The sequence below is a fragment of the Ostrea edulis genome, chromosome 2 (assembly GCF_947568905.1).
Source record: "Ostrea edulis chromosome 2, xbOstEdul1.1, whole genome shotgun sequence".
Taxonomy (NCBI): Eukaryota; Metazoa; Mollusca; class Bivalvia; order Ostreida; family Ostreidae; genus Ostrea; species Ostrea edulis.
In genome coordinates this window covers 71,929,913-71,957,489 of record NC_079165.1, presented here as the reverse complement: position 1 = coordinate 71,957,489, position 27,577 = coordinate 71,929,913, and the positions used below count along the sequence as shown (strand labels likewise).

General features: G+C 34.9%; 2 protein-coding genes across 4 annotated transcripts in view; one reads left to right on the top strand and one right to left on the bottom strand.

Moving 5' to 3' along the window:
* Window positions 1–1,133: 1,133 nt before the first annotated feature.
* Window positions 1,134–19,860, bottom strand: LOC125678320 (uncharacterized). Of its 2 annotated transcripts, XM_048916697.2 has the most exons (14): window positions 19,806–19,860; window positions 16,473–16,646; window positions 12,027–12,209; window positions 10,835–10,966; window positions 9,819–9,908; window positions 9,218–9,379; window positions 8,925–9,128; window positions 7,764–7,991; window positions 7,309–7,491; window positions 6,773–6,891; window positions 6,083–6,311; window positions 4,832–4,927; window positions 2,679–2,798; window positions 1,134–1,546 (listed from the first exon to the last, which is right to left on the bottom strand). In XM_048916697.2, exons 1-14 carry the CDS (start codon window positions 19,824–19,826, stop codon window positions 1,265–1,267), a joined length of 2,223 nt encoding a protein of 740 aa, XP_048772654.2. In that variant the 5' UTR covers window positions 19,827–19,860; the 3' UTR covers window positions 1,134–1,264. The 2 variants fall into 2 exon arrangements, with proteins under 2 accessions (XP_048772654.2, XP_056013137.1); XM_056157162.1 differs by lacking the exon at window positions 8,925–9,128.
* A 59-nt stretch (window positions 19,861–19,919) lies between these two features.
* Window positions 19,920–27,577, top strand: part of LOC125680691 (uncharacterized) — a 29,267-nt gene continuing 21,609 nt past the window's right edge. For both annotated transcript variants that reach the window (XM_048920408.2, XM_056157161.1), the window contains exon 1: window positions 19,920–19,993. The gene's annotated coding sequence lies outside the window, so the exon portion shown is untranslated. The remainder of the gene's footprint in view (window positions 19,994–27,577) is intronic.

Below are 27,577 nucleotides of genomic sequence, written 5' to 3'. Positions count from 1 at the left end.
ATGATTCCTCGGATACAATACAAACGAAAAATCATAAAATACAAATGAAAAAGTATACTTCACCTTTCATATAATGATTAAATATTGCAACGTTTGACTACAAATTGACCCATTCATAAACAATCCTAAGAGAAATCCAAAGAATGTATTCAGTAAAACTAAGATTTTTTCTGCGAAAAATGAGTGTTTGTGCATATGAAATACCGTAAGCGCTCACAAATTGATTTTATAAATGACGAATGAACTATTTACTACCTATATATAAAAAAAATATAGACTTACATTCACCATCCGCCATTTACGAAATTAACTAGGAGCGTCCATGTAAAATACATAGATGTTAATAAAGGAGTTTTTGTCCTCTTTCCTGACTCATTTGGGACCTCAGGCATCCCCATACCCTTCGCCATTATGAGAATGCCTCGATTGGTTTATTAAAGGACAAACTACATGTACGCCACTGGAACTCTAAGAACATTAGTGCCCATGAATTCGCTCAACCTTTCTAAAATTTGACAGGGGTTTCTAATTGCAATCTGGATAAGATTCTGTTGTAAGTTAAGGTATGTGTAATTCTATGGGACAGAGTCCTTATGAGGACGTCATTATATCACTATTGTAATACTTATCTACATATACCCATTCTTGACCGACCTTTTGTAAAATTTATTTTTAAAACTGCATGATAACGTCTGTTTCAAGAATGTTGACTGTGCTGCCGTTCGGGCGAGCACCGCAGGTACATAAATCCAGGATCCAGAACTTTTCCCCATGGAATAGATTTCGCCCTAAACGAAGTTTTGCAGAGGGTCCAATGGTGGGGGTGTTCAGATCCTCGGTCCACCCCTTCTCTATACGCGCCGGATATAACTTCTACCACTCATTTAATGGGAATCACTTTTTGATGTTTAATTGGGAAGAACAAACGCTGTAGTGGGATGAAGATGGCGCAATAGAATAAAATTTTTTTCGTATATTATGTTATTTTAAATGCAATTCGTCACATGTGTTACACAGTTATACTATAAATATTCAGGAGTTTATGAGGTCATTGATACATATATGATTAGACATGTGTTAAACAAACGGTCAAGCTGCCTATGAAAAAAAATACTTATAACGAAAAGACATACTTAGTTATCTGCAATTCTTTGTTATAATGCAACATTACGAACATGTTCAAGGTTATGTATACCAATGCGCATAAGAACAGTAATGCTGGCGTCATATAGATTTACAAATTCCAGAAGGCGAAAGACAATGTTCATGGTTCTGGTAAGACATGTCCTTTGGTCACAAGATGACCGTCTCTGAACAGAAACAGTGCTGGCCAGACACACACGGAAGTAGTTTTACCCTTCCGTCCATGAAAAGCAAACTCGGCTCTAGATATTGTGTCCTTTTCGTGAAGGCAATGCAAATGCATCGGCGGATCCTGAATGCACATATACCACGTGAGTTCAACACATTTATCAATGTAAGCAACAATTTGAGGATCTTTGGAATTCTCCTTGAAAACTCGTTGCAATTGCGTCTGTTGGAATACCTAGAGGAAGATGTAAATATGGATATTAACATTCTTAAATAATCTGTTCTCTTACAATCATTCATAATATTGCAATGACTTTGCAAATGTTTAAGTCATTATTAACATTATCATAATGCACAAGATAAATCAAAATTAAAGTAAGATGCGCTTGATAAACACGAATTGTCCCAAGAGTGACTATTTGTTATGATAAAACGCTCTCATACATTTAATACCATTTTTCTAAATATCAATCCTCTAACTTCGCAATCTGATTAAAATCAGATCTTTGATCCGCTCCAATAATGTATTAGCGACATCAGATAATCGGAGCGGGTCAAAGATATGGTTTTAAACAGATTGTCTGACTTCGTTAGTACATTATTAGGAAGGTTTACATTTCTGACAGAATTGTTGTTAGGAAGGTTAACATTTCTGACAGAATCGCAGATTGACGGAGAGGACAAAATCAACATTCTCAATCTTCGAACTCCAGAGGCACAAAAAAAAACAACAAAAAAACCCAAACAAGTTGATCAATGTTCTTCTTGTCCAAATAAATGTGCACTGAAATATATTTAAGAAATAAATTTCATTTTAAAAATGCATACATACTTCATGAAGCACATTGTGCTGGCATGAAGCATTGCATTCATACACTCATGCATTTTCAAAAATGAAAGTTATTGTATATATATACGTTCTACTTTCATTTCTGTCGGAATATTCACCGTATAATGATAGACCGTACTATATTTATCAAGATTCATACGCATTGCATTCACGAGGAAATAGCTAGCATCACAACTGGCCTGGAGGTTATAAAACTTTTTTGAACATGTTTTCTTACTCAGACTCAACCTCTGTATTCTAAATTGCACTTATACTCAAAAGTGAAGGTTATAAAACTGTTATAAAATCATTTTCACACTAAAATGGAGTACATACTCAAATTTTTTTAAAGTATGTTTCGGAGCTTGTTCAGTTATACTCAAAACAAAAATGGCTGAGTTTGAGTATAAGTACAGTAAAAGTTTTATAACCTCCAGGCCTGGTAAAGATATCGAAGGAAAATCCACATAGAAAATGTAAATATAAGAAAACAAGATATATGATTATAAGACAACACATGACTAGGCATCGTCCTAACCTTTGAGGCTTCCCTGACAGTGTAAACAGCTGCCTCTTTTCTGTACTTTACGGCATGCTCTGTCACCAGTCGATCATACTCCGTTTCTTTCTGTTCACACCGCATGCTTTTGGATTTTGACTACATAATCAAAAGTAATATATATTACTAAACCACCCTCGAATATTTCGTAGAAACATTGTAAATAATAAATGATCTTGGTATCATTTCAAAGTAATTCAGTCACTACATCAACACCATTTCCTCCTCTTCGTACATGCATATGACAGCAAACACCTTTCCCTAGTTAGATAATACTGTTTTCATTTCCTTATGCAAATAATTCATTCATCAGATTCGAATAATGTTTATTCAAGAAATAAATGTCATGTTTGTAAATACATGAGAGCATGAACTGCTACGCTTTACACCAGCGTGCGCTAACGCGCTTCATGAAAAGTACGCTGGCGTGAAATGTTGCTGTTCATACTCTAATGTATTGTATTTTCAAGAAAAAAGAAAATATTTTTTTAAAATATACATTTTACTTTCATTTCTGTCGGAATTTCCAGCCGTTAAAATAGTCAAACTATATTCATCAACATCCATACGCACATTATTCACATTCATAAGGAAATCGTCATAATTTCAATTAGTAAAAACATTGGAAATGTAAATATAATTATATTTTCCCGCGTTTCGTTAGTAATAGTGGGAAAATGTTGTATTGACGGTACAGTATATTGTACAGGTAGAATGGAATGATCCATTATTAGCCAATATAATGCGAGTTAGAAAAACAGGTTTTCGAGCTGCAATTCAGGTATTCACTTCTAGCCGCCGTTCGTCACGAGATAAACGAAACTTAATGGATAATTAAATCTTATGTTTTCATCCATGCCATGCAAAGGTTAAACATTTACAAATAAGTTGTGAGGTCCGTTCACAAACCCCTGCATCTAGCAGCACTTGGCAACGGACACAGGTTTTCTAGAGTTTTTTGCGATTTTCATCGTTTTATTTCTAGTTTTTTCCTGGCCTGCCCTGATGCTATATAGAGGGGATTTGAGGTATAATTAAAAGTATTGTTATTTATGTATTGCTCATATTCTGTATATGGAGTTGGAAGGTTATCTTAATTTTTGTATATGGGAAAACGCCTTGTTTTTCTGCGAATTGTGTATTTAGAATACAATAAATTACGGGCGTCCAGCAGTCACGGCTGGCTGTCAGGCAATGTATGTTAGTGTTATGTTTTGGTGTTAAAATGTAGTATAGTTTTATAATATTATAGGATTAAACATTATTTTTGAAGAATTTATCGATGTGTAAACTCCGGACATTTTACTTACAAACTGAATAAAAGTGCGCAGCACTTTTATGTTAAGTTTGTGAGTAAAATGGCCGGAGTTTACACATCGATAAATTCTTCAAAAAGAATGTTTGATTCTTTTAATTCCAATTCATTCACTTCATTAACAATTGCAAAAATTTGAATAGTTTCCCTGCACTATGTTATTTGCTTTCAGGCGTGTATGAATACATCGCGTTTTCGGATTTATTGATGTATAAACTCTTGTTCAGCTTTATTTTTGTCCAATCAAAACACTTGTAATAAATAACATTGGAATTATTATCATGTATGTGTAATCTAGAATGTATCACATTTTCACGAGCTAAGTATCCGTAAGGTTTCAGTCGAATTAAAAAGCATGTATTTGTATTTTCACTGATGAGAATTTTTGTTGCAATATATCAGAGTTGAATACATGAATATACATTACATATACTAAGGATGCATTTGTGCTAAAGCTTGATAATACCACTAGCTGTGGATGCTCTGCTAAATACGTTATTCAAATTCCAAGCCTGACCACGATCACATCCTTATTTCCAGCAAAGAAACTGAACAGTGAACGTTGACAATATACAGCTTTAGATTTGTTAAATGAGTCACCGATATTCTTGAAAATATTCAGCATTCATAACAATGCCATTCTGTTGTTGTTGTTTTTTTGGGTTTTTTTTAAAATTGCAGTTCAGTTCTTATTTTATTGATGAAGATATATTCCTTTTACGAAAGGAACCAAGCCACGCCAAATGCAGTTGTACATAAAACTGTACATGTACTAACACCGACCGCCAAATCAAGCAAAAGAAGAATTAAACTTTACCTCATCTTCACTGGCGAAGGTTATTGAACTAATCATAGCATGTTTAATGTGTCGTAGATGTGAATCGGCCCTTTCTGCAGAGAACTCGTAAGCTGCCTGTATAAATGCAAAATGTGATACTACAATGTCATTTAATGTTTGATACAAGATGCGCATGGGCAAAGGAAAGGTCATATCATAAGGAATGTTCATATGAAATATGAAAGTTGTTTCACTCCCCAATCAAAAGTTATGATGAAGGTTAAAGTTTTAGACACAGACAGACAAGACAAAAACAATATGCATCCCAACTATAGTCGCGGGGGCATACAAATCAAATCAAATCCACACAACTTTGAAACGTTTGCACTTGGACATACTCTGTTTCAATCAATTCTCTGCATATTCCCATATAATATTTTGATCTCCTATTGTGATAACATCGTACCCCTGGGGCCCTAATTGGATAAACTTGAATTTGAACTACCTGAAGATACTACACACTAATATGACTAATCATGACCCTGTTGTTTTGAGATGAAGATTTCCAAAACTAAAAACGTAACCCTATAAATTCCTCGGTAAAACTTCGATCTCTTATTGTGTTTCCTACTACCCCCAGAGGTCATGATTTGAACAAATTTGAATCTGCACTACCTGAGGCTGCTTGCATATCTTAAATGACCAATCATGGCCCCACTGTCATTGATATTATGCTTCCTTGTACATTCTCATATAAAAGTTTGATCGCCTAATGTGGTTCCACCCAACTTGGGAGGGGGGGGGGTGCATGTAATGAATTGATAAACTTGAATTTACTCTACGTCAGAAGACTTTCATGTAAATTTCCACTTTTCTAGCCCAGTGGTTTTTGAGAGGGTTTCTAAATTACCCTACTCTATTTATGCTTTTTTAAAATTATCTCGCTTTTGAAGGAAACATAGCCCTTGATTTGAAAAACTTCAAATCCCTTTACGCAGGGATGGTTTGTGTCAAGTTTGGTTGAAATTGGCCCAATGGTTTTACAGAAATATACATTTACAGTGTACATATGTATGTGTCCGATTGTATATACTAGCAAGTAAATGCACTTCAAAATATTAACAGTACATCGGTATAAACATTTTATACACGAGACAAAAAAGTAACAGGAACAAATTACAATAAGACATGAAAAAACCCCCAAAAAACCAACTATATTTAAAATGTATATGGAGCAATCCTGTTTTGTAATATGTATTAGGACAATTGATATAATTTCCAATATATTACCATCAGAATATCTTTCAGGGTTCCAAGAATATCCTCATAATAATCTGACTCGGACTCCTCCTTTATGTTAGAATATCGCAGGGTCTTGATCACTTCAAACGCCTCCGACCATTCGTTGTCATACAATTCACTATACAGCTCCCCAATCTTAGTTGGGCGGTGTTTATCGCTGAGATCGGCTATATTAGGATTACCTGTCGTGAGTTGTTGACTTGCAACTTTACTAAGTCTACAAAATAGCAAACACTTACGGACTTCAGAAATATCTACATGTATCTAACATTGAATCAACGAACTCTTCTCAGACACGACAACGTTTCTACTCCATTAGTCAATGTCCATGAATAAAAAGAAATTGTAAAATTACTCAAACGACAGCGGATTTCATGTACATAGGCGTTTTTACATTCCCTAAATATATTCTTTTACATAATAAAGATACACAATCAAAATTTTCCACTGAACATAGAGAGGCGAATAAAAATCCGTCCCTTACATTAAATTCTTGGTGGACCTAAATTCTATTCCTGTTAATGATGCTGAACAGTGATTTCCAGTCTAAATTTCATTATTTCTGAATCGCTCTAAGGGTATACACTGTACTTTTATCAATTTGAATGGTCCTTACAGTTACGACACATATTTTCTGTTCTTGTTGATTGCATTTAGTCCAACATTTGCAGTACATACCGTGTTGTGAGTTCCTCTATCTGTTTGATTTTTTCCACGAGTTCATTTTGCAGTTCCTCGTATGACTTTCGAGGCACAAGCATGGAGTCGATCTCTTTCCTATACACGGTCTTGAACATCTGTCATAATATATCATCACATACATTTTTTCTTGGAATCTGATGTGTTATTCTTATTGCGCAATGACAAATAACGTATCTTTGTGGGAGTTTAAGTTTCGATGTTTTCGTCGTATGAGGAATTCAAACTCACACGAACATAAAAACAGCTAGCTACTACACACAAAACAACTATCCAACCAAGTGCATAACTTGCACAATGTTTTTCTTCAGACCACAAAACATTTACCTCTACAAAAATGTGATTTTACAGAAATTATATTGAATAGTAACCCAACAAAAATATCATTTTACTGTAATTACACACACAAAATAACTCTAGAGTAATGTGAATTTCGGAAATTTAGATATTCGTTATGGATAATGCAACATAACAATTTCCAGTCATTGTGTAAGAAATAATAACAGCATACTTACTTGTCCACAATGCTCCGCTATTATATGTTGTTGGTCCGATGTTACAAGGTGAAAATATTGCTTCCAAGCCTCTAGATATAACGGGTCTTTCTTACCCATGGAATGTAGAATATTATACAGACATTGGTAAGGGCTATAGGGGTATTCATCGGGGTCAACGACGAAGACTTGTAACTCGAGATACTGCAATGCGATAAGGTTTAAGTGTTGAATGGTTGAAATTATAACAAACGAATAGTCTGCGACTTCATCATTTGGAGTATTGCAAGAATGGGAGGCAATATTCCGACATATAGGTATCTAATAAAAACCTGCATTTTAGCTACTTCCGATTTTTATGACGAAATTAAGAATACATGCAGATAGATATATCGTTACCACTGGATTCAGGTTATTTTATGTTCATCATTGCAAATTATTTCAGTCAAATTTTCAAAAGACGAAACCTGACTTACCTTTTCCGGAAACTTCCTTTTAAAGTTATTATCCCGATTTACCAATAAACTGAATTGACCACGCGCTTTATCCAGTTCCTTTGATTTTCCATGTTCTAATTCATACTTTTTCAAGACTTTCTCTATTGGGCTGGGGGTCATTCTTTCTGACTGCGACGGGTTTTTACGAACCTCAACCATCGATGCAGAAGCACAATCTTCTTTTTTTACAGAAGAGCGTGGTATTACCTGTGTAATATAAGTGCAATATACAAACACGCCAAGTCTACGGTATGTAATCCAGCACTGAAACTGTGATACATGTAATTTATATTAATCATCAAAAGCATACACGCTTCTTAAGGTATTACATGCATGTAACATTTGTGACACATATCATAAAGAAGAGGGTATATCATATATTAATGATTAATTCATGATAGTATTCATACACTGTAATTATACTAGTACATCTATATGTAGGACGACTTATTTGGATTTATCCAAATTTATTCTTTATACAAAAGCAGTATAGCTAAAACCGAGGTTCTGCTCTTGTAAACAATGAGCAGTACACATGTACACGCTTAAGCTAATATTGCATGAAGTTATTACACATACATAATAATGACACATTATCTCCCTTGCTACTGGCCATTGTAGCATACGCTCAGAGACATGGCAAATAAATGTGTGCACTGTCATGTTTTACCTGAATTATGAATTAACGGTGTGCAATGTTTATTAGAATAGGTAAACGTCAAATTGTTTTAAGGTAGTACTCTACATCGTCATAATGGCTGACTTCCTTTTAAAACATGGATGAAAAAATTGATATCTGCAATATTTGACTTTTCCTTTTCCATTTAAATACCTCTCCGAGTAGCTCAGTAGGTTAGAATACCGACTGCTGAACTGTAGGTCGCAGGTTCAAGTCCAACAGGGGTTTTAATATTTTTTTCAGATTACCTTCTACTAAAACTGTAATTTTTGACAAAATAAAGTAAATTTTAAAATTTTCAACTTCAAAATATTGTTGAACATATCCTCCATTTTTTTTATCTACATCAAATTTCTCTGGTGTAGCATACATCCTTAAAGAATGCTTTAAAATTATTCTGAAAAAGTTCCACAGGCTTTTAAACGAAACATGTCCTCACTTCATTTTGTGTGTAGACTTACATGTGTATTTTCCCCTGCTGATTTCTTTGGCTGCTCAGCAATACTTGTTAATACAATAAATTCAGCCACGGCTTTTTTAATTGATTCCGGGGATTTTTCTTTCATCTTCTTCCACGCGTTCTCCAAAAATCCGAACAATTTGGGAGATTTTTCCCTTTGTTCCTTTCCTATATCCTCAATTTCTGAAGCTATTCCCCATGCATGCTAGAATTACAGGAAAGTGAGTTATACGCGTGCGGATTTGCTGTATGGCCGTCTACAGGATGAATTCACTGACGTAAGTACCTCCTTACCTTTATCGGTTGTCCCTTATACAATGCTGTCTGATTATCGACTAAGGTTTGGTATTCCTTCTTTGCATGTGCAGAGTCTTTTACGTCTCTGTGTTTCGAAATAAGCTGTTGGATAGGTCTTTCATCTAAATTTCCAGCATCAAAGTGCTGTCTGGATGTGTTCTACATTAAAAAAAATTCTTCAACAGTATTTTGTGGTTGTCGCGAATCCAATAATGAGATGTATTTTGTTGAAATATTTCCCCTGTCTGTTTTAACTTTTTTTACACTTGGACTAGAAACTACACTCTTATCAAAAATTTATATCTGTACTTGACGTTGTATCGAAGTTAAATTTTCACATTGTTAAAGGTACTCTTATTGACTTGCAGCTACTGACATGCATAATGTCTAACGATGCAATGTTTACAGAGAGAATTGCATGCACGACAGACAATCATTTTTTTTTTATTTACAGTTAAGTCTTTGATTTCGTAAGTCGATGTACATTTACAGAGACTGTCAATTTGCATAAAAGATATATATTCATTTCCAATTTAAAAATCTTATACAAATACTGCACCCGTTGTTTTAAAGAATCCTCCACGTTCCTTGTACGTACCTGTATGTGTTCTCTTTGGTCCTCAGTGAGACCATGAAATGTACGTCCAATGTCAGGGACACTTGGTGATGCTGGGGTACCACGTGTGTCCTGTAGAGAAGGTAAAACAACAGATGAAATATTCTAAATATAGTACATCTACATCAGTTAAGGCCTGTCTTTAATTATGAAAAACTAGGATCATGTTTACCAGTAATTTAGCGTACATAACACGTACTGAGCTAAAGAAACTATAAGCGTCTAGCTTATATTGAATTGCAAACACAAAATGTTTAATTCATTTTTAAGAAAATAAAATTCTATTTCACATTAATTGAAGTATATTCTTCGGTATATATCTAGCGCAAAGCATGGAAATTAAAGTACAATTGATAGATTTTCTCTATATTAAAGTTACTGGTAGTAAGTTTATTTAAGGAATCACTGCCTTGTGTGCCGGGTATGTGAGGTGATTAACTACAAACTACCCAAACAAACTAGATATGTATTTCTTATATTCATATTTGAAATAAATATGAAAATATAAACTCGACATATCAAAACTGCTGCCCAATAGAAATTGAAATACATACACATGCCATTCCATGTTAATTTCCATAATCCCTGACCTCTGACCTTTCATTATGTATGAGGTGAAAAATTCACATCCAGTTGTAAGTTGTGGGGAAATTAACACATTGAAGCGTAAAAGGTTTATCACGGAGAATACAGTTGGAAAATGTAAATATAGTATAATCACAGAAAAAATATAGCCAAGTACTAGTTTGTAATTTTTCTGAAAGTTTACATATTCAATTACATGTATATAGCGAATTTTCTTCAAAGCCTATCAGATTTATGAAGATATCACTTTTGACCTTTAATAATACTACAAGTAGTAACTTTCCTTCGTGCAGGAACTCTCACTAACTATTTTTTCAAAACACTCCCCAGATCTAGATCTGACTCAGCCAAGATTCGAACTCGAGAAATCTCAGCAAATTTAAAATGCTGATGATGTAACGCATGTTACTTACATGTACGTGTGACACAGATTTTGACGCTGGCAGTCCAACACTTCGACTACCGCCACGGTCAGTGTTTGGGTCAGCCTTTGAATCCTGTTTCATAGATTTGTTAGTTGTTGAAGCGGAATTTGCAGCACCACCCTAAAAATATAAATATTAGTTTTTTTTATGATAGAATTTTGCAAATATGATAACAGGAATCTTTACAACTGTACAGGTTTCACACCAGATATCTTCAAAGTTTTGAGAATGACAAAAAATAAAACGACTTATAGGTAAGACCCATAATTTTATTTCAGACTTTTATATTTATAGTAGAGGCAGGTTATAAAAAGGTGAAGCATTTTAAATGGTTCTGATTTGTCCTTTTAAAATTGTTTCGGACAATCCAAGGGAAACCAAGTTACAATTGAGGTAATACTCTCACAATGGATTAAAGCCACTATATACAAATTATATATAGATAAATGCATGGCTTGATATATATTTTTGGCTTAGTTTGGTTTTAATAAGTATACAAACATAAAGTTCCTATATAAGAATAAGGGACTTGTAAATTTTTATGATGTTCAAAAGTTGAATATATAACAAGCTACTGATAAATAAGTTGATATTACAGGGGCTTCAACAACCTTGTTAAAGGTCAGCATTTCGCAAAATTTTATGGACATTTTATGATCTGATTTGAAAAGACAAGCTATCACTAAGGCAAATGTTTCATACCAGTTGTTAGGCCGTTCTTTACATGCATACCGATTTTGATTATGTATTACTCCGTTTACCTGATTAAGATATAGGGCTCACGGCTGGTGTTATTGGTTGACAGAGGCTACTTACTCGTCCTAGACACCAAATCCCATCTATGTCATCCAGGGGGTCCGTGTTTGTCCTTCTCTTAATTTTGTACTTGTTTTAGGATTTATCTTCATTTGTTCATTACCTCTCCATATACATTGTATATCTCCATATACATTTGTACATTGTATATAACTCTACATGTATGTTCCAAATTGTAGTCATCTTACTTATACAAATATAAATTTAGTTTCCATTTTCACCAGTTTTGAGAAAAGTTTGTTTGTAGCAAGTGTCGTTAACTCTGGTGCCATACTAAGTAATCATTGATCCTAATTCGTTTTTATTCATTAATTCAACATAAAATAGTACATGTATAAGTATGCATAAACAATCAATTGTTTACCTGCTCTAGAAAATATTTGGCATTCAAAAGTTTCTGAAGCTCATCCCATGCCTTTTCCGGAGCATCTAGCATTGTTAACAGCTTGACAAGTCCATGCATGGGTTGATTATGAGTAAATTCATCTTGTAAAATCTTTTTCTTGTCTCTTTGTTTCTCTTTGATGTCCATTTCTAACATTTTCAACTACATAAGTATAGAAGAATATAACATAAATTGTGCTGATATAAGTAGCAGATATATAAAAAAATATGTAATGGTACACACTTGTACATTGCTGGTCAAAAATACATTACGGAAATACCATATCACATGTGTATAAGAAATGCTTGTGCAATAGAGGTCCCGGGTTCCATTCTCGATCTTAGCTTCTCTTCAAATATTCGGCGTATAGCATAGATAGTGGCTGTGTCTTCGCGAATCACCGGACATTAGAAGTGAAAGACGCGGGTCTTTCGGGTATTTTATATTGCTTTGAAGTTCCGCTCGAGAATTTTTCACTCATATGGAGACGTCGCCATTGCCCGTGAAGGGCTGAAAATTTTAGGCCTATGCTCGGCGCTTACGGCCTTTGAGCAGGGAGGGATCTTTTTCGTGCCACACCTGCTGTGACACGGAACCTTGGTTTTTGCGGTTCGATCCGAAGGACCGCCCCATTTAGTGGTCTCTTACAACAAGCAAGGCGTACTGAGAACCTATTTCTAACCCGGATCCCCACGTACATTTATAATGATTAAAATACACTTTAATAACCTATTAATTTCCTCCTTCTGATTAAGCGTATAATAGTCTATCAAGACTGAACTGACTTCAATCTAGTCCATGTGCAATTCGAAAGACTTCAATCATCATAAGGAGAGGAAGGAATTAGATCTTATCTTAAAACAAACCGTCCAAAATACCGGTTCAGTCAGAACAGTTTGTCTATTACTCTTAAGAAGTTTTGAGAACTGCGCAGATGCTTAATTTATAACCTCCAAAAGATACCGAAGAATACCTGGAAAAGCAAATCATCGTTATTACATGTAATTGGCAAAACAGAGCACAATAAAAATGATTGAGTTGTAATCGGTTGAGAAGATATACGTCTAATATTTCAAAGATATAGGCAAAAATACACATGTACTGCGGACAACTAGGTATGATTACAGAGGTTGCATCCTGCCTTTGGAAAATGTTCAAGAGATTACTGTGTCATATTGTAGGACTGAGAAAGCATAGTATATCGCACACTTTTAAAATCCGCCTCAACAATGGTGCATTACGGGTATCGCATGAGAAGCCCACTTTAAGACTCATTTCAAAATTCTTGCCTAGATGTTAAAATTCGAATCAAATCAAATGTTAAAATTCACGAGTTGAAATTGAAGTGGAGAGGGGCTCAGTAAATTCATTTGGCTGCTGAACATAAACAGACATACAACTAGTAATCCTAATTGTTCGCGAACAATTAGAGGGCTTTCCACCTACAATGATATAAAAAAAGATATTTAAGAATATTTAAGATTGTGTACGAAACTCAACACGACCTTGAAAATTTAATTAATAATTTTCACGATGACCTTGACCTCATTTTCAAGGTCAAAGGTCTTAATGCAAGTGGTCCCATGTCCCTATCTATATTAATATAAAAGTTATAGGCTTAGATAATGATATTGGAGACTTTCAGGGGCAATAACTATGCTTAAGGGTTTTCGTATCCCTTTGATTAATTTTTCTTTGCAAGAGGGTTTTACTGTGAATTCATTAGCGAAGGTTTCCTTTCTCTATGACATTCCATTAAGTAGGAGTAGCGATAACAAGGTTTTCGATGCGAGTCTCCGAAATTCACAGGAGGGTCAATGTTCAAAGTTGTAATGCATACTATCAAAACCAATCAAGAAGTCAATACTTACCCATATAATATTTCAACGCTATCTTAAGCAGGAAAGAGAGTATAAAAAGTGCTATTTTTTCCTCTTTTCTGATGACCTTGGCCTTTGACCTTGACCTAATTTTCAAGGTCACCGATCCTATTCCAGTTGGTCCCATGTCTCTACGACAAACCGTTCTCAAGTTCGACATGTTTTACGAATAAATCGCAAAACATAAAGAGTCATTAACTCTCTTTAGGGGACACCGAATCCCTTCATTTTAAATTCTTCGCTTCAACTAATTACCCTCTATGTTTTAGAAAAGGTTTCATCTTCCTATCATTTACGGTTAAAAAGTACAAGCGATAATAATGATTTCTGCGAAAGGTCCAATAACTCCGTAAGGGGTCAAAGTTCAATTACGTTGGGTGAACTGTATTCGTTTCTTAAGAAGTACTATATGATGGACTATAAAGTTTGTCGATAAGTCTTAAGACGAAAAATTTTTTTGACGGCAGGAAAATAATAATGATAAACAGAACAATAACAATAGGACTTTCCACAGAAAGGTGGAAAGCCCTAAATAGGAAGCCTCGAATGCTTAGACACTGTGTTTGTGTTCAGATTCGGATTATTCTGCTTTAAGGAGGTATGCTACACCAGAGAAATTTGATGTGGATGAAAAGTGGAGGATATGTACAACAATATTTTGAAGATGAAAATTTTCAAATTTACTTTATTTTGTCAAAAAATACAGTTTTAATAGAAAGTAATCTGGAAAAAAATTAAAACCCCTGCTGGATTCGAACCTGCGACCTACAGTTCAGCAGTCGGTATTCAAACCCACTGAGCTACTCGGCTAGGTATTGAAATTGTAAAGGAAAAGTCAAATATTGCTGATATCGATTTTTTCATCCATGTTTTTACAGGAAGTCAGCCATTATGACGATGTAGAGTACTACCTTAACAACGCAACACAAATGTTTACAACAATAGTTTTGATAGAACTCCATTCATCTTTTAAAATGCACTACTTGTCGTATTTGCGTTCACACGATGTGAGTAGTATTGCACGAAATATTCCGGGCGCTATTCAAACTAATGTACTTGAGGTACATGTATAAACGAGTTTTGCCGCGATAAAACAATTATGCGGATGAATGCAGAGTAGAGATAAAAAAAACTTTAGTTAGAGGGAGGTAGGAAGACGTTTTAATGTCAATTCCTACGCAATACGCCGGGTTTTTGCGACGGTATCGTCAGACAGGATCAATAAATGATCACCCCAGACCTGATCGACAGTTTTGACAACGCCACGTCAACAAGCGTGCATATGGTACGTCACTTACAGAATAGGTTGCTGCGACTACAACGAGACAAATGATTGGACATGACATCATGATCGGTACAGTGCATATTCATCTTAGAACAGTATCCACAATATTGAAATGACATGATTTGTTGCAGAAGACCTTACAATTAAATCTGCATCACGACATTACCACGTGCCGTGACCAGACAGAGCCCGAGTCAACGCCAAAACTGCACACGGGTCTTGTTCTCCGAAGAGTCCACATTTAACTTTAGTAATGCAGAGCTCGAGTTTACCGTCGTGTACATGAACTTTATGTAGACAATTGTATCACTGAATGTTTCAGATTCAGTGGAAGTTGCGCCATGACCTGGAGTGCGATTAACACAAATTCCTCTCACAGTTGGTCATTTTGAATGAAATCTTAACTGTCAGACAAAATTCTGCTGCTGCAGCCTGTGTTAACATTACATGTATTAATGTAGCAGCAAAGGAAAGGCAAACCATCAGATTCTGAGCTGGACAATGTGCGCGCACATACGGCAAGATTGGCCCGAAACCTTTATTCAAATGAACTGTGAACGTTATTGATTGGCCCGCTATATCCTCGGACTTCAACCCGATTGAACATTATAGATGGTTTTCGTATGACGTATTTTGACCCCGAGTTATTCCCCTTGGCCGCCATGTTGTAGGTCAAACTGGTGGATTTTCCTCTTGAGGCAACCAATTTCAAACATGTAAGGCAGAAATATATGGGGGGAAATCTTTGCAATATTGCAATTATGAAGTAAAAGATGCATTAACAAATGTATATTAATAAGAAAAACAGTTTATCTCCACCTCAGTGACCAGAATAACAAGGCTGATTTTGGTTGAATAATGAAGGAATCCGGGCATGTTAACCTACAATATGGCGGCCAATGGGAAATAACTCTTGCTTAATCGCTTCGATGGAAAACCATCTATTGGGACGAGCTAGGTAGACGTGTGCGCAGCTGCCATTCCGATGATGGCGCGAATCCGATTTTACTTTTAATACATAAATAACACGGAGAATTATTCATTACCTTGATGTTAAATTCAAAGGGAACATAATAAAAACTATTGCTTAGACATGCATGTACTAGAGTATTCCAATATGCTTCACATGAATCAGATTTTTTTTTTAGGCATTTATGAATTTTGAGCCGGACTTGTACATGTTTGAATCATTACCTCAACATTCACGCGGGTTTCAAATGGTTGCCACGGAATACATTAGCAATTAAGATAAACACAAACCTTCTTTGGGTAGTTCTTTTTGAGTTTTTCTAAGTCCGATAGGAGGATTGAATATTGTGTTTGGGCAACATTGACATATCCAGATGGCAGACCAAGTTTCATATCCGATAGTTTGGGATCATTCAGAAGTAGGCGAATAGGATTCTCAGCGCTGTGGGATTGATCCATGCTTTGCTTGAAAAATATAAGTAAGCAAAAATGTATTTCAAGTCAAGCTGTGTCATGTCTATATACTTGTAGGTTCAAGGTAAATAAGTGATATTTTCTGATCACCTATTGTCCGTCGTCCGACCATAAACTTTATACATACTTCACTTCTTCTGTAGAATCAATGGAAAACTTGTCATTGAACATCATTTGGTAAAGGGGATTCAAAATTGTCGATATGAAGGGTCACACCCCTTTCAAGGGGAGATAGTCAAGAGGAACTGAAAATGTGGTAACATCTTTAAAACATATTCTCAAGAAAAACTGGACAAGAACAGACAAAACTTATGTGAAAGCTTCCCTCAAGGCTGTAGATCCAAAATTGTTCAAATCATGGCCAACGTTGGTACATGTATGAGGGGACCAAAATAGGAGATGAAACAAAATTTTACACGGGGATATAGGAAAAATCTTTTTAAATCTTCTCAACAACAGCAGGGCCTTGATTTATCATATTACATGGAATGTGCAAGCATCCTCTGATAATGTAGATTCAAGATTGTTTAAATTATGGTATCGGGGGTAAGATGGGGCACAAATGGGGAATGAAGTTTTATATTAGACTATAGACATTTTTTTTTTACTTCTTCTCCTGAACCACTCGGCCAATTTCAATTCATCTTGTCATAAGCATCACTGAATAAAGCAGATTTACATTTTTTCCATTAAGTGTCTCTTCGTTTTCAAAGGGAGATTATTATGAAATATTGAAAATATAGTGGTATATATCAAAAATCATCTGAAGTACTAATGGACCAGAAAAAGACAAAACTTTTGTGAAAGCATTCTTAAAGAATGTAGATTCAAATGTGTTCAAATCTAGGCCCCTGCGGATAGGGTGGGGCCACAGTAACAGAGAGAAATTTAACATGGGGATATATGAGGAAGAATCTTTTTCTCAGTAACAACAGGTCCGAGTTAAGCAAGAATCTTCAGGTAGTACAGATTCTAGTTTTTCAAATCTTTATTGATGGGAATAGAACGGAGCCCCAATAAAGGATCCAGTTTTACATTGGAAAAGATAGGGAAAACCCTTTTAAGAATGCCCTCAAGACCAACGAGTTTATAATTAATCATATATGTCATATCAGTTATTGATTGCAATCTCAGTAGTGCAGAATTGGGTTTGTTCAATTTATTCAAATCCTGGTCGGGGGGGGGGGGGGGGTGTCTCAATTAGAGTTAGGCCTCAATAGGGGATCAAAGTTTTACATAAGAATAATTTTAGAAAATTTATTATTAAAAGCAGCAGGGCCAGGATTATCATACATGTATCAATATGCAAGCATCAGCAGGTAGTGCAGATTCAAGTTTCTTCAAATCAATGTCTTAAGGTAGGTTTGGGCCACAAAACAGATTTAAAGTTTTACATGAGAATGTATGGAGAAAAATTGAAAATATTTTCTTCTTCTTGTAAAATATAGACCATGGTGTTAGGGTGGGGCTAAACTTTTACTTGATACATAAATATAGAACCCCCCCTGTGTTGTGTGGATTCAGTTTGGATTAGGTCATGACCCCGTTTGGTTTTGGTGGGACCATGATATGGTTTCAAAGTATTTCGTGGGAATAAAGAAGGTAGAAAAATCTTATTTTCCATCTTCTGAAAAACAACAGGACCAGGTTGATTCGGGTGAGCAATGCGGCCCATGGGCATCTTGTTTGTTTGTCTTTTTTTATTTGGTCTATAATTTAAGAAAGAAATAGACATTTTGAGAAGCTCTGCTCAAGTTAGAACTAATTTGTGGATATCTTCTTCGCGTTTTTTCACAATTACAGAAAGTGTCTCTACTTTTTTGCAGTTTAATTCATATTTGGTATTTTGAAATAACACCTGTCTTTTACTACTATTCGTTCACCACTCCCACCCCCCTTGATTCAAGAAATAGTCGATGTCTGCGGAAACAATAGATTTTCTATTGTTCTCCTGGTCAGGAATATGAACATGGTACAGATATACACAATTCTGTCATTAGCAAATGAAAATTTAAAATAAAAAAATATATCATGTAATTCTTTTATAGTTCAGTGATTCAGTTTGGTGAATAATCATACAATATCAAATACTCATACAGCGTAAATTCAATTTTGTTCACATCATGTCCCCAGGGGTCATTAATAATTCAAGGGCGAGGACCCGGTAAAACCAGTGCACGTAAAATAAAACAGTGTAAAAACAAATGTCTAAAGAATCAAATCAATAAATAAACCAAAACAAATATCGCCATTGTAAAGCGTAGACTAAATTTGTTCCCAACATGTTCCATGTCACAGTGATACTGTGCCACTGTTGACCATGATTTCTAAGTTAACGCATTCGCTCCCTATTTCAATAAACGCTTTTATAACTACACATGCACGAATGAAGAGGTTCGTACTATTGGAGGAAGGCCGTCCAGTGAAATGCCTCTGAACACATGACTGCAATAATATAAAAATCAATGCAGTGTCAGTGATCTTTCTACATTTTACAGGTTTCCTGTGGCTTTCGAATTGGGAAAAATTGTCGGACATTTCATTCAAATTGGGAAAAATCAATTTTATCGTAAATAGGTTTCAAAATCATATCAAATATTGTATTATCTTTATTTCACATAATTCACATCGAATGTTTATTTTTTTTTCAAATACGTTTTCCTTTCATAATTTAATTATTGGGAAAAATGCAAGCTAAATTTGGGGGGAAATAGCAATTTTTAGGAGGGTAAAGGGCCGAAATTCGGACCCAAAATGGGCCTTTAAAAATCACTTGAGTGTATACCGTGACAAGAGTTATCTGATCTTTATAATGATTCAGAATTACATGTACCGTGGTTAACATATTGGTTGATTTTTTTTAATAATCTGTCTCAGGTTCTTACATTATAAGATAATGCCACTTTATGAATTTCTAAGTTGAGTTTTAAACCAGAAATTTGACGAGGCACTTGAATTTCTTTTATTACATGGACATCCTCATTACAAGAATTTCTTTATTCTTGAGTCTTGAGTAGTCGCTGCTGTGCAGGTACAGCTTTTCAAATATTCGTAAAATATTCAAACCATTTTCTTAAATTTACGAATTTCAAACCCCCTCCCTGAGAAAAGCATGAAGAATTTGCATAAAATGAATTATAATCATAATACCTTTGGTGTTTTTTCGGCCATCTTCTACTTTCGATTTGGATGTTTGTAAACATCTGTATTAAATTTTAGAGTTATCGACCTTCCGAGAGTGGCCAACATTTTGCAGTTTTATGTGTTGGCGTTAGTGGGAATGGGGTGCATGAGGAGGACCAAAGAGGAAGAAAATAAAAGGAGAAAAATAATTATAGGTAAGCTATAATCTGTTTTGAGTATTTTATAATTTGCAGCATTTTGTTATTTTTTTAATCGCAGGCTTAATGATGTGTGTGTACCTTAGATATTATATTGTAAATTAGGTATCTTTTTGATATATTGTGTTTCTAGACCTGTTCTGGTAATCCTAATTTTCATCATATTTTACATTTTATCAATCGTAAAATTATTCACTGGAAAAAGTAATTCACAGTTTTATCCTTCTATTACTGACTTTTGTTGTGCTGATTATAATAATTACTTATCATCTACACTTTGTAAATCTAAAATTATTTTACGTCTCAGCTTTAATCTAGTCTGAATGCAATACAATTACGATACAATTATTGATTGTGTATATATGACTGTTTTATAGACACTAAAGTTCAACCGCAAGTTCAGGTTCAAGTTTTATTATTCGCTCAGACCACATTTTGTTATATACGAGGAACAAAAGATATTTTACTATAAATTATTGTTCGGTTACAAAAGTTTTTTTTATCAACTAGGATCATTTATATGTGCATTTTATGTTTGACAACAGTTTATCTTTATTTTTAAAGACTCTCTCTTTAGACGATGAAACCTGTTAAGTGAGGACGTCCTCAAAATGTCTAGAAGAGAATACACGCTTAAATATTTATATTACAAATCGCATTTTCCTCTATGAACCAACCGATTTCAGCGCGCGACACAATCCGTTCACATTGACTATGAACTGTAGCTTAAAGCACGCGACTGAGAGAGCGTAATGATTTGGGGAAAAAATAGAACAACTGTTTCAAAGATCTCGCAAGTCACACCTTTGGATTAAGATTGTAAACTTACGTGGATTATCATCCCAATCTTGCGGTCTCCTACCTCCAAAAATACAGTGCACCTTGCAATGTTGATAAAAGGCAGAGTGAGACGAAATGTGACGTCATGTCTATGTACATTTATTGACGTACGTCACAATAACTACTGTGACAGAGGCTAGGAGTTCGTTTTATGCAACAAAATAGAAGCAATGTAAACAAAGGCTGTTTTACTAAATGAATATAAATATAAGAAATGAACATCACTTTTGAGCTGTTCATGGTCATTATGAACGGATTTGGATTCGAGGCAAATTCGTCTCAAATCCAAATCCGTTCATACTGACCATGAACAGCTCGAAAGTGATGTTCATTTCTTAAATGTTATTGTAAAGGTAAAAATATACTGTGTAAGGTATAGCTATACTATGGGGATACCTATAAAAAGTTTATTTAATACTCTCTTTCGAATTGTGAAAAAAAATGGTTTTGAGAGAGAATATTAAGAACACTTCCCCACACCACTTGTCCTCACTAATCTAATATTTTGTATCTACATCTTTCACATGCTGTGGGTTCATGTTTATGGGGACGTAACTGTGAGGACAGACTTTTGTCCTCATTGTGCTCTTTCTGTCCTCACAAATGGCAAATGGTTAAAAATTGTCCCCACTTTACACGTTTTACATCTCTCTCTCTCTCTCTCTCTCTCTCTCTCTCTCTCTCTCTCTCTGATGTATCACCTGTTGCCAGAAGTTCTAAAGGCAAAGGAAACAAGAATGACTGTTAATATCCTGTGATGATATTGCCACGTGATTCCAAGCGTTGCCAGAGGTGTAAATGAAGCTAGCATAACGCGCCCTCTGTAGAGAGAATGCTATCTACATGTATAAGTACAGTGTACATACAATGTAAATAAAAACACATAAAATCAAATATTTTGTATCATACTGCATCATCGGGTTAATGACAAAAAGAAATGATATTATCAAGATGCTGATGGAAATCTGAACTGTTCCGACACTGTTCCGACACCCCTCCCCCTCCCCTTTCCAATTCGTCTCCTCAATGATACCTTTTCATACTTTTTCCTACATCATAATGATACCCGTATTTTCCGACGCCGCCGTGATTCCATATATTGTAGAAAATGTGCATTAACTCAACTCATTGAAAATGTTTTTCATACGTGGACTGATGAATAGCCAAATTGCATTGAATGCCTCACGAACATATACAATAGCATTGTCACGCCCTCATCCACCGAAACGTCATTCATGTTCTCTTTGTTTTCGCGCCGATTCTTTTCTAAAGCTTGAATTATCTTTAACTTTCCCATTCTACAAAATTAACTTAGATTTGGTCATAACTGATAAGAGTGCCAAGGAAGGAATTGAAACAGGATATTTTGAATATCGCCATGTAAAAACAAAACGGATACTGTTGAAATACGGTATACCACATTTTGGAAAACGGAAGCGCGGTTACGCATTTACTTTTGATTCTGAAGTAGAGCGATGATAGTTAGTGCCCGAAGGAACAGAAAGTATGTATTACAATAAGCGTCAAACGATTTTGATTTTATTGGGCATGTATTTTCTACATTCGTATGATCTGCATGTACACGTATACATAAACTTTTAAAATGCGTATATATATATATATATATATATATATATATATCCAATAATAAAAGTCAAGAAACACAAAACTCGAATAACATTTCACTGTTAGCGCTTTCGGCTTTAATGCCTCTTCAGACAGTTATAAAATGAAATAATATTGCTAAGTAACGTCAACATATCACGACGTAAGTAATTGTCCTTTGTGACGTCATAATAAATTACACTGGTAGCGGTATAATACACACAATATTAGACAAAACTTGGAAATCAATTACAGATTTCAGTTCAATGTAGTTTCAATTTTACACAGTTATTTTCTATTAAGTTTGGGATTAAACAATTTTATAAAGTATTCCTCCTTTGTAACTCTGGAAATTTCGCAGTCATTATACATTTTATAAAATGGAAATATGTTGAAATCTCCATGACCACAATTGGCAAAATGTTCGGAACATGGCGAATTTCTGATACTTGGATCGCGAATTTGCTGCTTGTGGATGCGCACTCGGGCGTTCAGTTTGTTGGTTTGTCCGATATAGTTTTCATTACAGGTAGGGCAGGTCATACAATATATTACATTTTCGGATTTGCATGTCATGTTAGAATTTGGTGTTAATTTTTTGCCGCATTTAAGAATTTTTTCTCTGCCTTCCTCTAGATGATTGCATGTACCGCAACGTGAATCACCACATTTTTGCACGGATTTGGAATTTTCTGTACCTGTCTATTCGTAGGTGACGTAATGAGGCCTCGACGGGGAGTTTGACGTCGTGATATGTTGACGTTACTTAGCAATATTATTTCATTTTATAACTGTCTGAAGAGGCATTAAAGCCGAAAGCGCTAACAGTGAAATGTTATTCGAGTTTTGTGTTTCTTGACTTTTATTATTGGATGTATTTACTGTATCAAATACCGAATTCTTTATTTACATATATATATATATATATTAATGTTGAGTGAGATCCACTCTCCTTATAAAATATCTTAAACACTGAATGACACAGCGACTGTGTGAGATTGCATCAGTGTGTATAAGCAGCGCTTTAGGAGCATAACAAAACTTCCTTTTAAGGGAAGTCGTTGTGACCGAGTGGACCTACGCACTGGTTTGACAATCTTGCTAGGCAGTGGGTGTCGTACGTCGCTGGTTCGACCCCGGGCTGGGGCGAAAAGTTTCAGTACCTAGTTGTGATTATTTAGTGCTTTATATATATATATATATAAAAGCAAAATGTCATTCCTAGAATACGTCAATAATGATCTAGCCCATAATAATATAGATATAACTACAAATCTTAACTATTCACAGCGGTTTCTTCTGCAAGAAACACCCGCTTGTTTCCTTTCCATTTCATAAAAAAAAAAATTAGCGCATTAATAGTCCATCAGATCAACAACTGCAGTTTATAACGTCATGTTCACTGGAAAAAAATATTCATTACTTGTATTTACATTTTGGTTTTCCATTCGACCCCAGCCCCAAAATGTGCATCCATAACATTGGATATATATAGTATCTCTCAAAGTAAATTACAGTGCAATATTGTAGGGTTTTAATTCATAAAGTGTATCTTGGCGTCAATCCCTCACTGTGTGAGGTCTTGTGGCGCAATTTTGTGGACGCCTCCAAGGATTAACTCATTTATGTATATATTGTATGCATGTTCCATGTACTCTATAACTTGTATTTGTACTTTCACTACATGTATTTTTCTAGTCAGTCTCAAAGGGGGATCACACTTTACCCTGACACCTATGTACACAATGTACATGTTTCAGCAGGTATTGTTTATTCAGGTGATCCCCCTTAATGGTTTGTTATACATTTTACTTAACAATTTACATTCAATAAATGACATATTCGACAAAACTACATTACAGTGTTTGGTTATTTGTTACTGCGTGGACGGTTTCTTCTCATAGGAGGCATAAAACAATATTATCAACAGATAATTCAATTTATGCCGCTTTGAGAAATTTGTAAATTTTTACACCGTCGGATAGTACGGATTTTTAAGATAGATCTATATTCGGCCTGAAATGGACTCAATCATGAAAAAATTGCCCTTACAAGATGAATATACATTCCAGTAGTAGATAGACATTGAAAAATATATATGTTGACATGCTATTTTCATTGATATTGCTTCTCAAAAGTAAACACCCCATCAACATTAAGGAAAATGCACTCCTCCCTCTTTATTTTTGTTAATGATTATTATTTTCCCCAAAAATGGGCTGTAATAAGCAACATAGACTATATACCCTTTATTTAATGGTATGTAATATTTTATTCTAATAAATAGGAATAAATATTTTCACAATTGATACTTTGTGGCCCCAAGCATGTTAAGGAAATACTGTAGGAAATACCATTTGACGTCAATATTGGTCTTTTCTCTAATTTTTATGGACTAAACCTTGAATTGATTATTTTTGATTTACAGATTATTATCTTAGAATAAGGATTTGAGTAAGAAAATCATATGTTGACGCATTATTTTAGAAGCTATCAGCTCTACAACAAGTACCCCCCCCCCCCCCCCTTATAATCTTGAAAAATTATACATTATCATATTTTCGTAAGACATGTGAAGTTTCAGCATATTTACAACCTTGGATAATAATTTGAACTATGCTAAATTATAACTATTATAAGATACATGTGGTTTACAATTAAATTTTACTTTTATCTGAAAAAAATATTCTAGAGAAGGCTTTGCACAATATAAATGTAAAACGAAAGTAACAAACTGAATTTTGATGATTTTGCTTATATGATTAATGTATACGTGTAATGTGTGATATAACTTACATCCTAAGAAAAAGTTTTATATGAATCTCCACAGGTCATGAAATCATTTACATGTCCACGTACACCACTTACGCCGGTCTAAGTAGATGCAATCTTAATAAGGAACTAATAGATGCCGCCCCAATAATTTTGAAAAGGGAGAGAGGATGAGGAAAAAATGACAAATTCATGACGGTCTGTGAAATAAAACAAATTATTTGCAGCTGATCTTTGAAGCTTGCGTCAATATCTGTAACATTGTAGCAGCGAACACAACTACGATATCTGTGGTCACTGGAGCAGCAAAATGTGAACTTTTCTTTTTTACGCGAGCGTACCATGTATTTGTTGATGATAATTTGGAACCTATTCTAACCCGGATCCTCACAAAAGAAATATTATCATGATGTTCGTGGAAATCTGAATTGGTCTGACCTCCCCCTTTCCCATGCATATGTCTCCCCCACTTTCTGATGCCCCGCAATTCCATATGTTGAACATTTGGATCATAGTGAAACTTTTACATACATAAATAGTCAATGTACACTGAATGCCTCACGGACATGTACAATGTAATTGACACACCCTCATCCAACAAAATGTTGTTTGTTCTTCAACCGATATTTTTTCTAAAGCTACATGTATAATCATCTCCATCTCCCCCCTTTAAAAAACAGATCACAAAATCTCAACTTAAGATTTGACTGATACATATGTAAGAAGATAAGAACACCCAGGAAGGAATTGATATCGGATATTCATATCTCGTATCGCCATGTAAAAATCAAATGGATATCGTTAAAATATCACATTACGGAAAACGGAAGGGTGGTTCCGCAATTACATTTGATTGTGACGTAGGCCGAGTATCGGTCTACGTTAAGCCAGTAAAATTCTTTGTTTAGATAGCGTCCTTTTTCCAAGCGTCCTTTTCCAAACTTTACAATTATAGGTTATAGACTTTGTATGGGAAAATATAATGACCGAGTTTTTTGGCGCGTAGACGGACCGAGCTTGCGAGGTCCGTCCACGACAAAAAACGAGGTCGTCATATTTCCCGTACAAAGTCTATAACCTTTTTATTATATACTTTCAATTTCATTTGGAAACTAACAATAATTTTATTTTTAACAATTTCTTTATTGGTTTAAATGAGTAAAAGATGAAAAACACGAAAAAATTGAAAATTAACGGCGTAGAAATTTGATTGTGACGTAATGTTTGCGGGCCGGAATGTTTGCGGGCATATATCGTGTGATATATGCCCGCAAACTTTTAAAGAAAAAAGAAGAGATGAAATTGAAAGTATATAATAAAGCCTGTTATTGTGCTGTGAAAATAAAACTCACCACCCACCCTTTGGCAATAGTTTCTTTTATATAGAGTTGCATATTGTTACTATCAAGGTTTGCAGGTTTGATCAAGGTTTGCAGGTTTGATTTGCAATCTAAAAAAGCCGCAATTTTTTTGGACGCCTCCAAGGATTAACTGGCGCAATTGTTTGGACGCCTCCAAGGATTAACTCATTTATGTATAATAAGTATGCATGTTCCATGTACTCTATAACTTGTATTTGTACTTTCACTACATGTATTTTTCTAGTCAGTCTCAAAGGGGGACCACACTTTACCTGACACCTATGTACATGTTTCAGCAGGTATTGTTTATTCAGGTGATCCCCCTTAATGGTTTGTTATACATTTTACTTAACATCTTACCTTATGTCATTCAATAAATGACATATTCGATAAAACTGCATTACAGTGTTTGGTTATTCTCCACTTCACGCATAAGAGCGAACGATGTTCCGATTGGCTCCGTTGAAAACATGTATGTAAATGTGCAAGCTGACTTTCCCCTGTAGCATCCCGTTTAAATTCGCTTATGTACATGTATATTTTCTGCGTGGACCTCTGGGTCCACGCAAGCAATCGATTTTGCAAGAATGCTTTCTTACAAGCGTTTATTCATTTTTCCACGAAGAGAGGTATAATTTGTTAGAACGTTGGAGATAACTAACGACAAACTTCCATATTATAGAAGAGCTATAGTTCTTTTGAATTCCGCAATTTTCGGATTCGAACCTTCTTTTTACACTAAAATGAACAAAAGAAAATAACGAACAGTTATCTATCTCATAACTCCTATAAAGAATACAAAATCAAGAGTACGACAAACACGGACCCCTGAATATACCAGAGGTGGGATCGGGTGTCAAAAAGCTGTTGATCAGTTACACCCGTCTAAGCCATATATCTTGAATTGATAAGGTAAACGAAGTAATCTGTAGTAAAAATATATCATTAAAACTTAATGTTTTTCCAAGATTTTTATTCTCTGTAACTGATACGAGAATTAATT

Excerpts from the sequence above, each read along its gene's own strand:
- LOC125678320 (XM_048916697.2), bottom strand. The coding sequence starts at position 19,826 with ATGGCCGAAAAAACACCAAAG. Across the intron at positions 16,647-19,805 it reads TGGCCGAAAAAACACCAAAG|CAAAGCATGGATCAATCCCA; the intron begins GTATTATGATTA and ends ATATTTTTCAAG. Across the intron at positions 7,992-8,924 it reads CAGCAGGGGAAAATACACAT|GTAATACCACGCTCTTCTGT; the intron begins GTAAGTCTACAC and ends TATATTACACAG.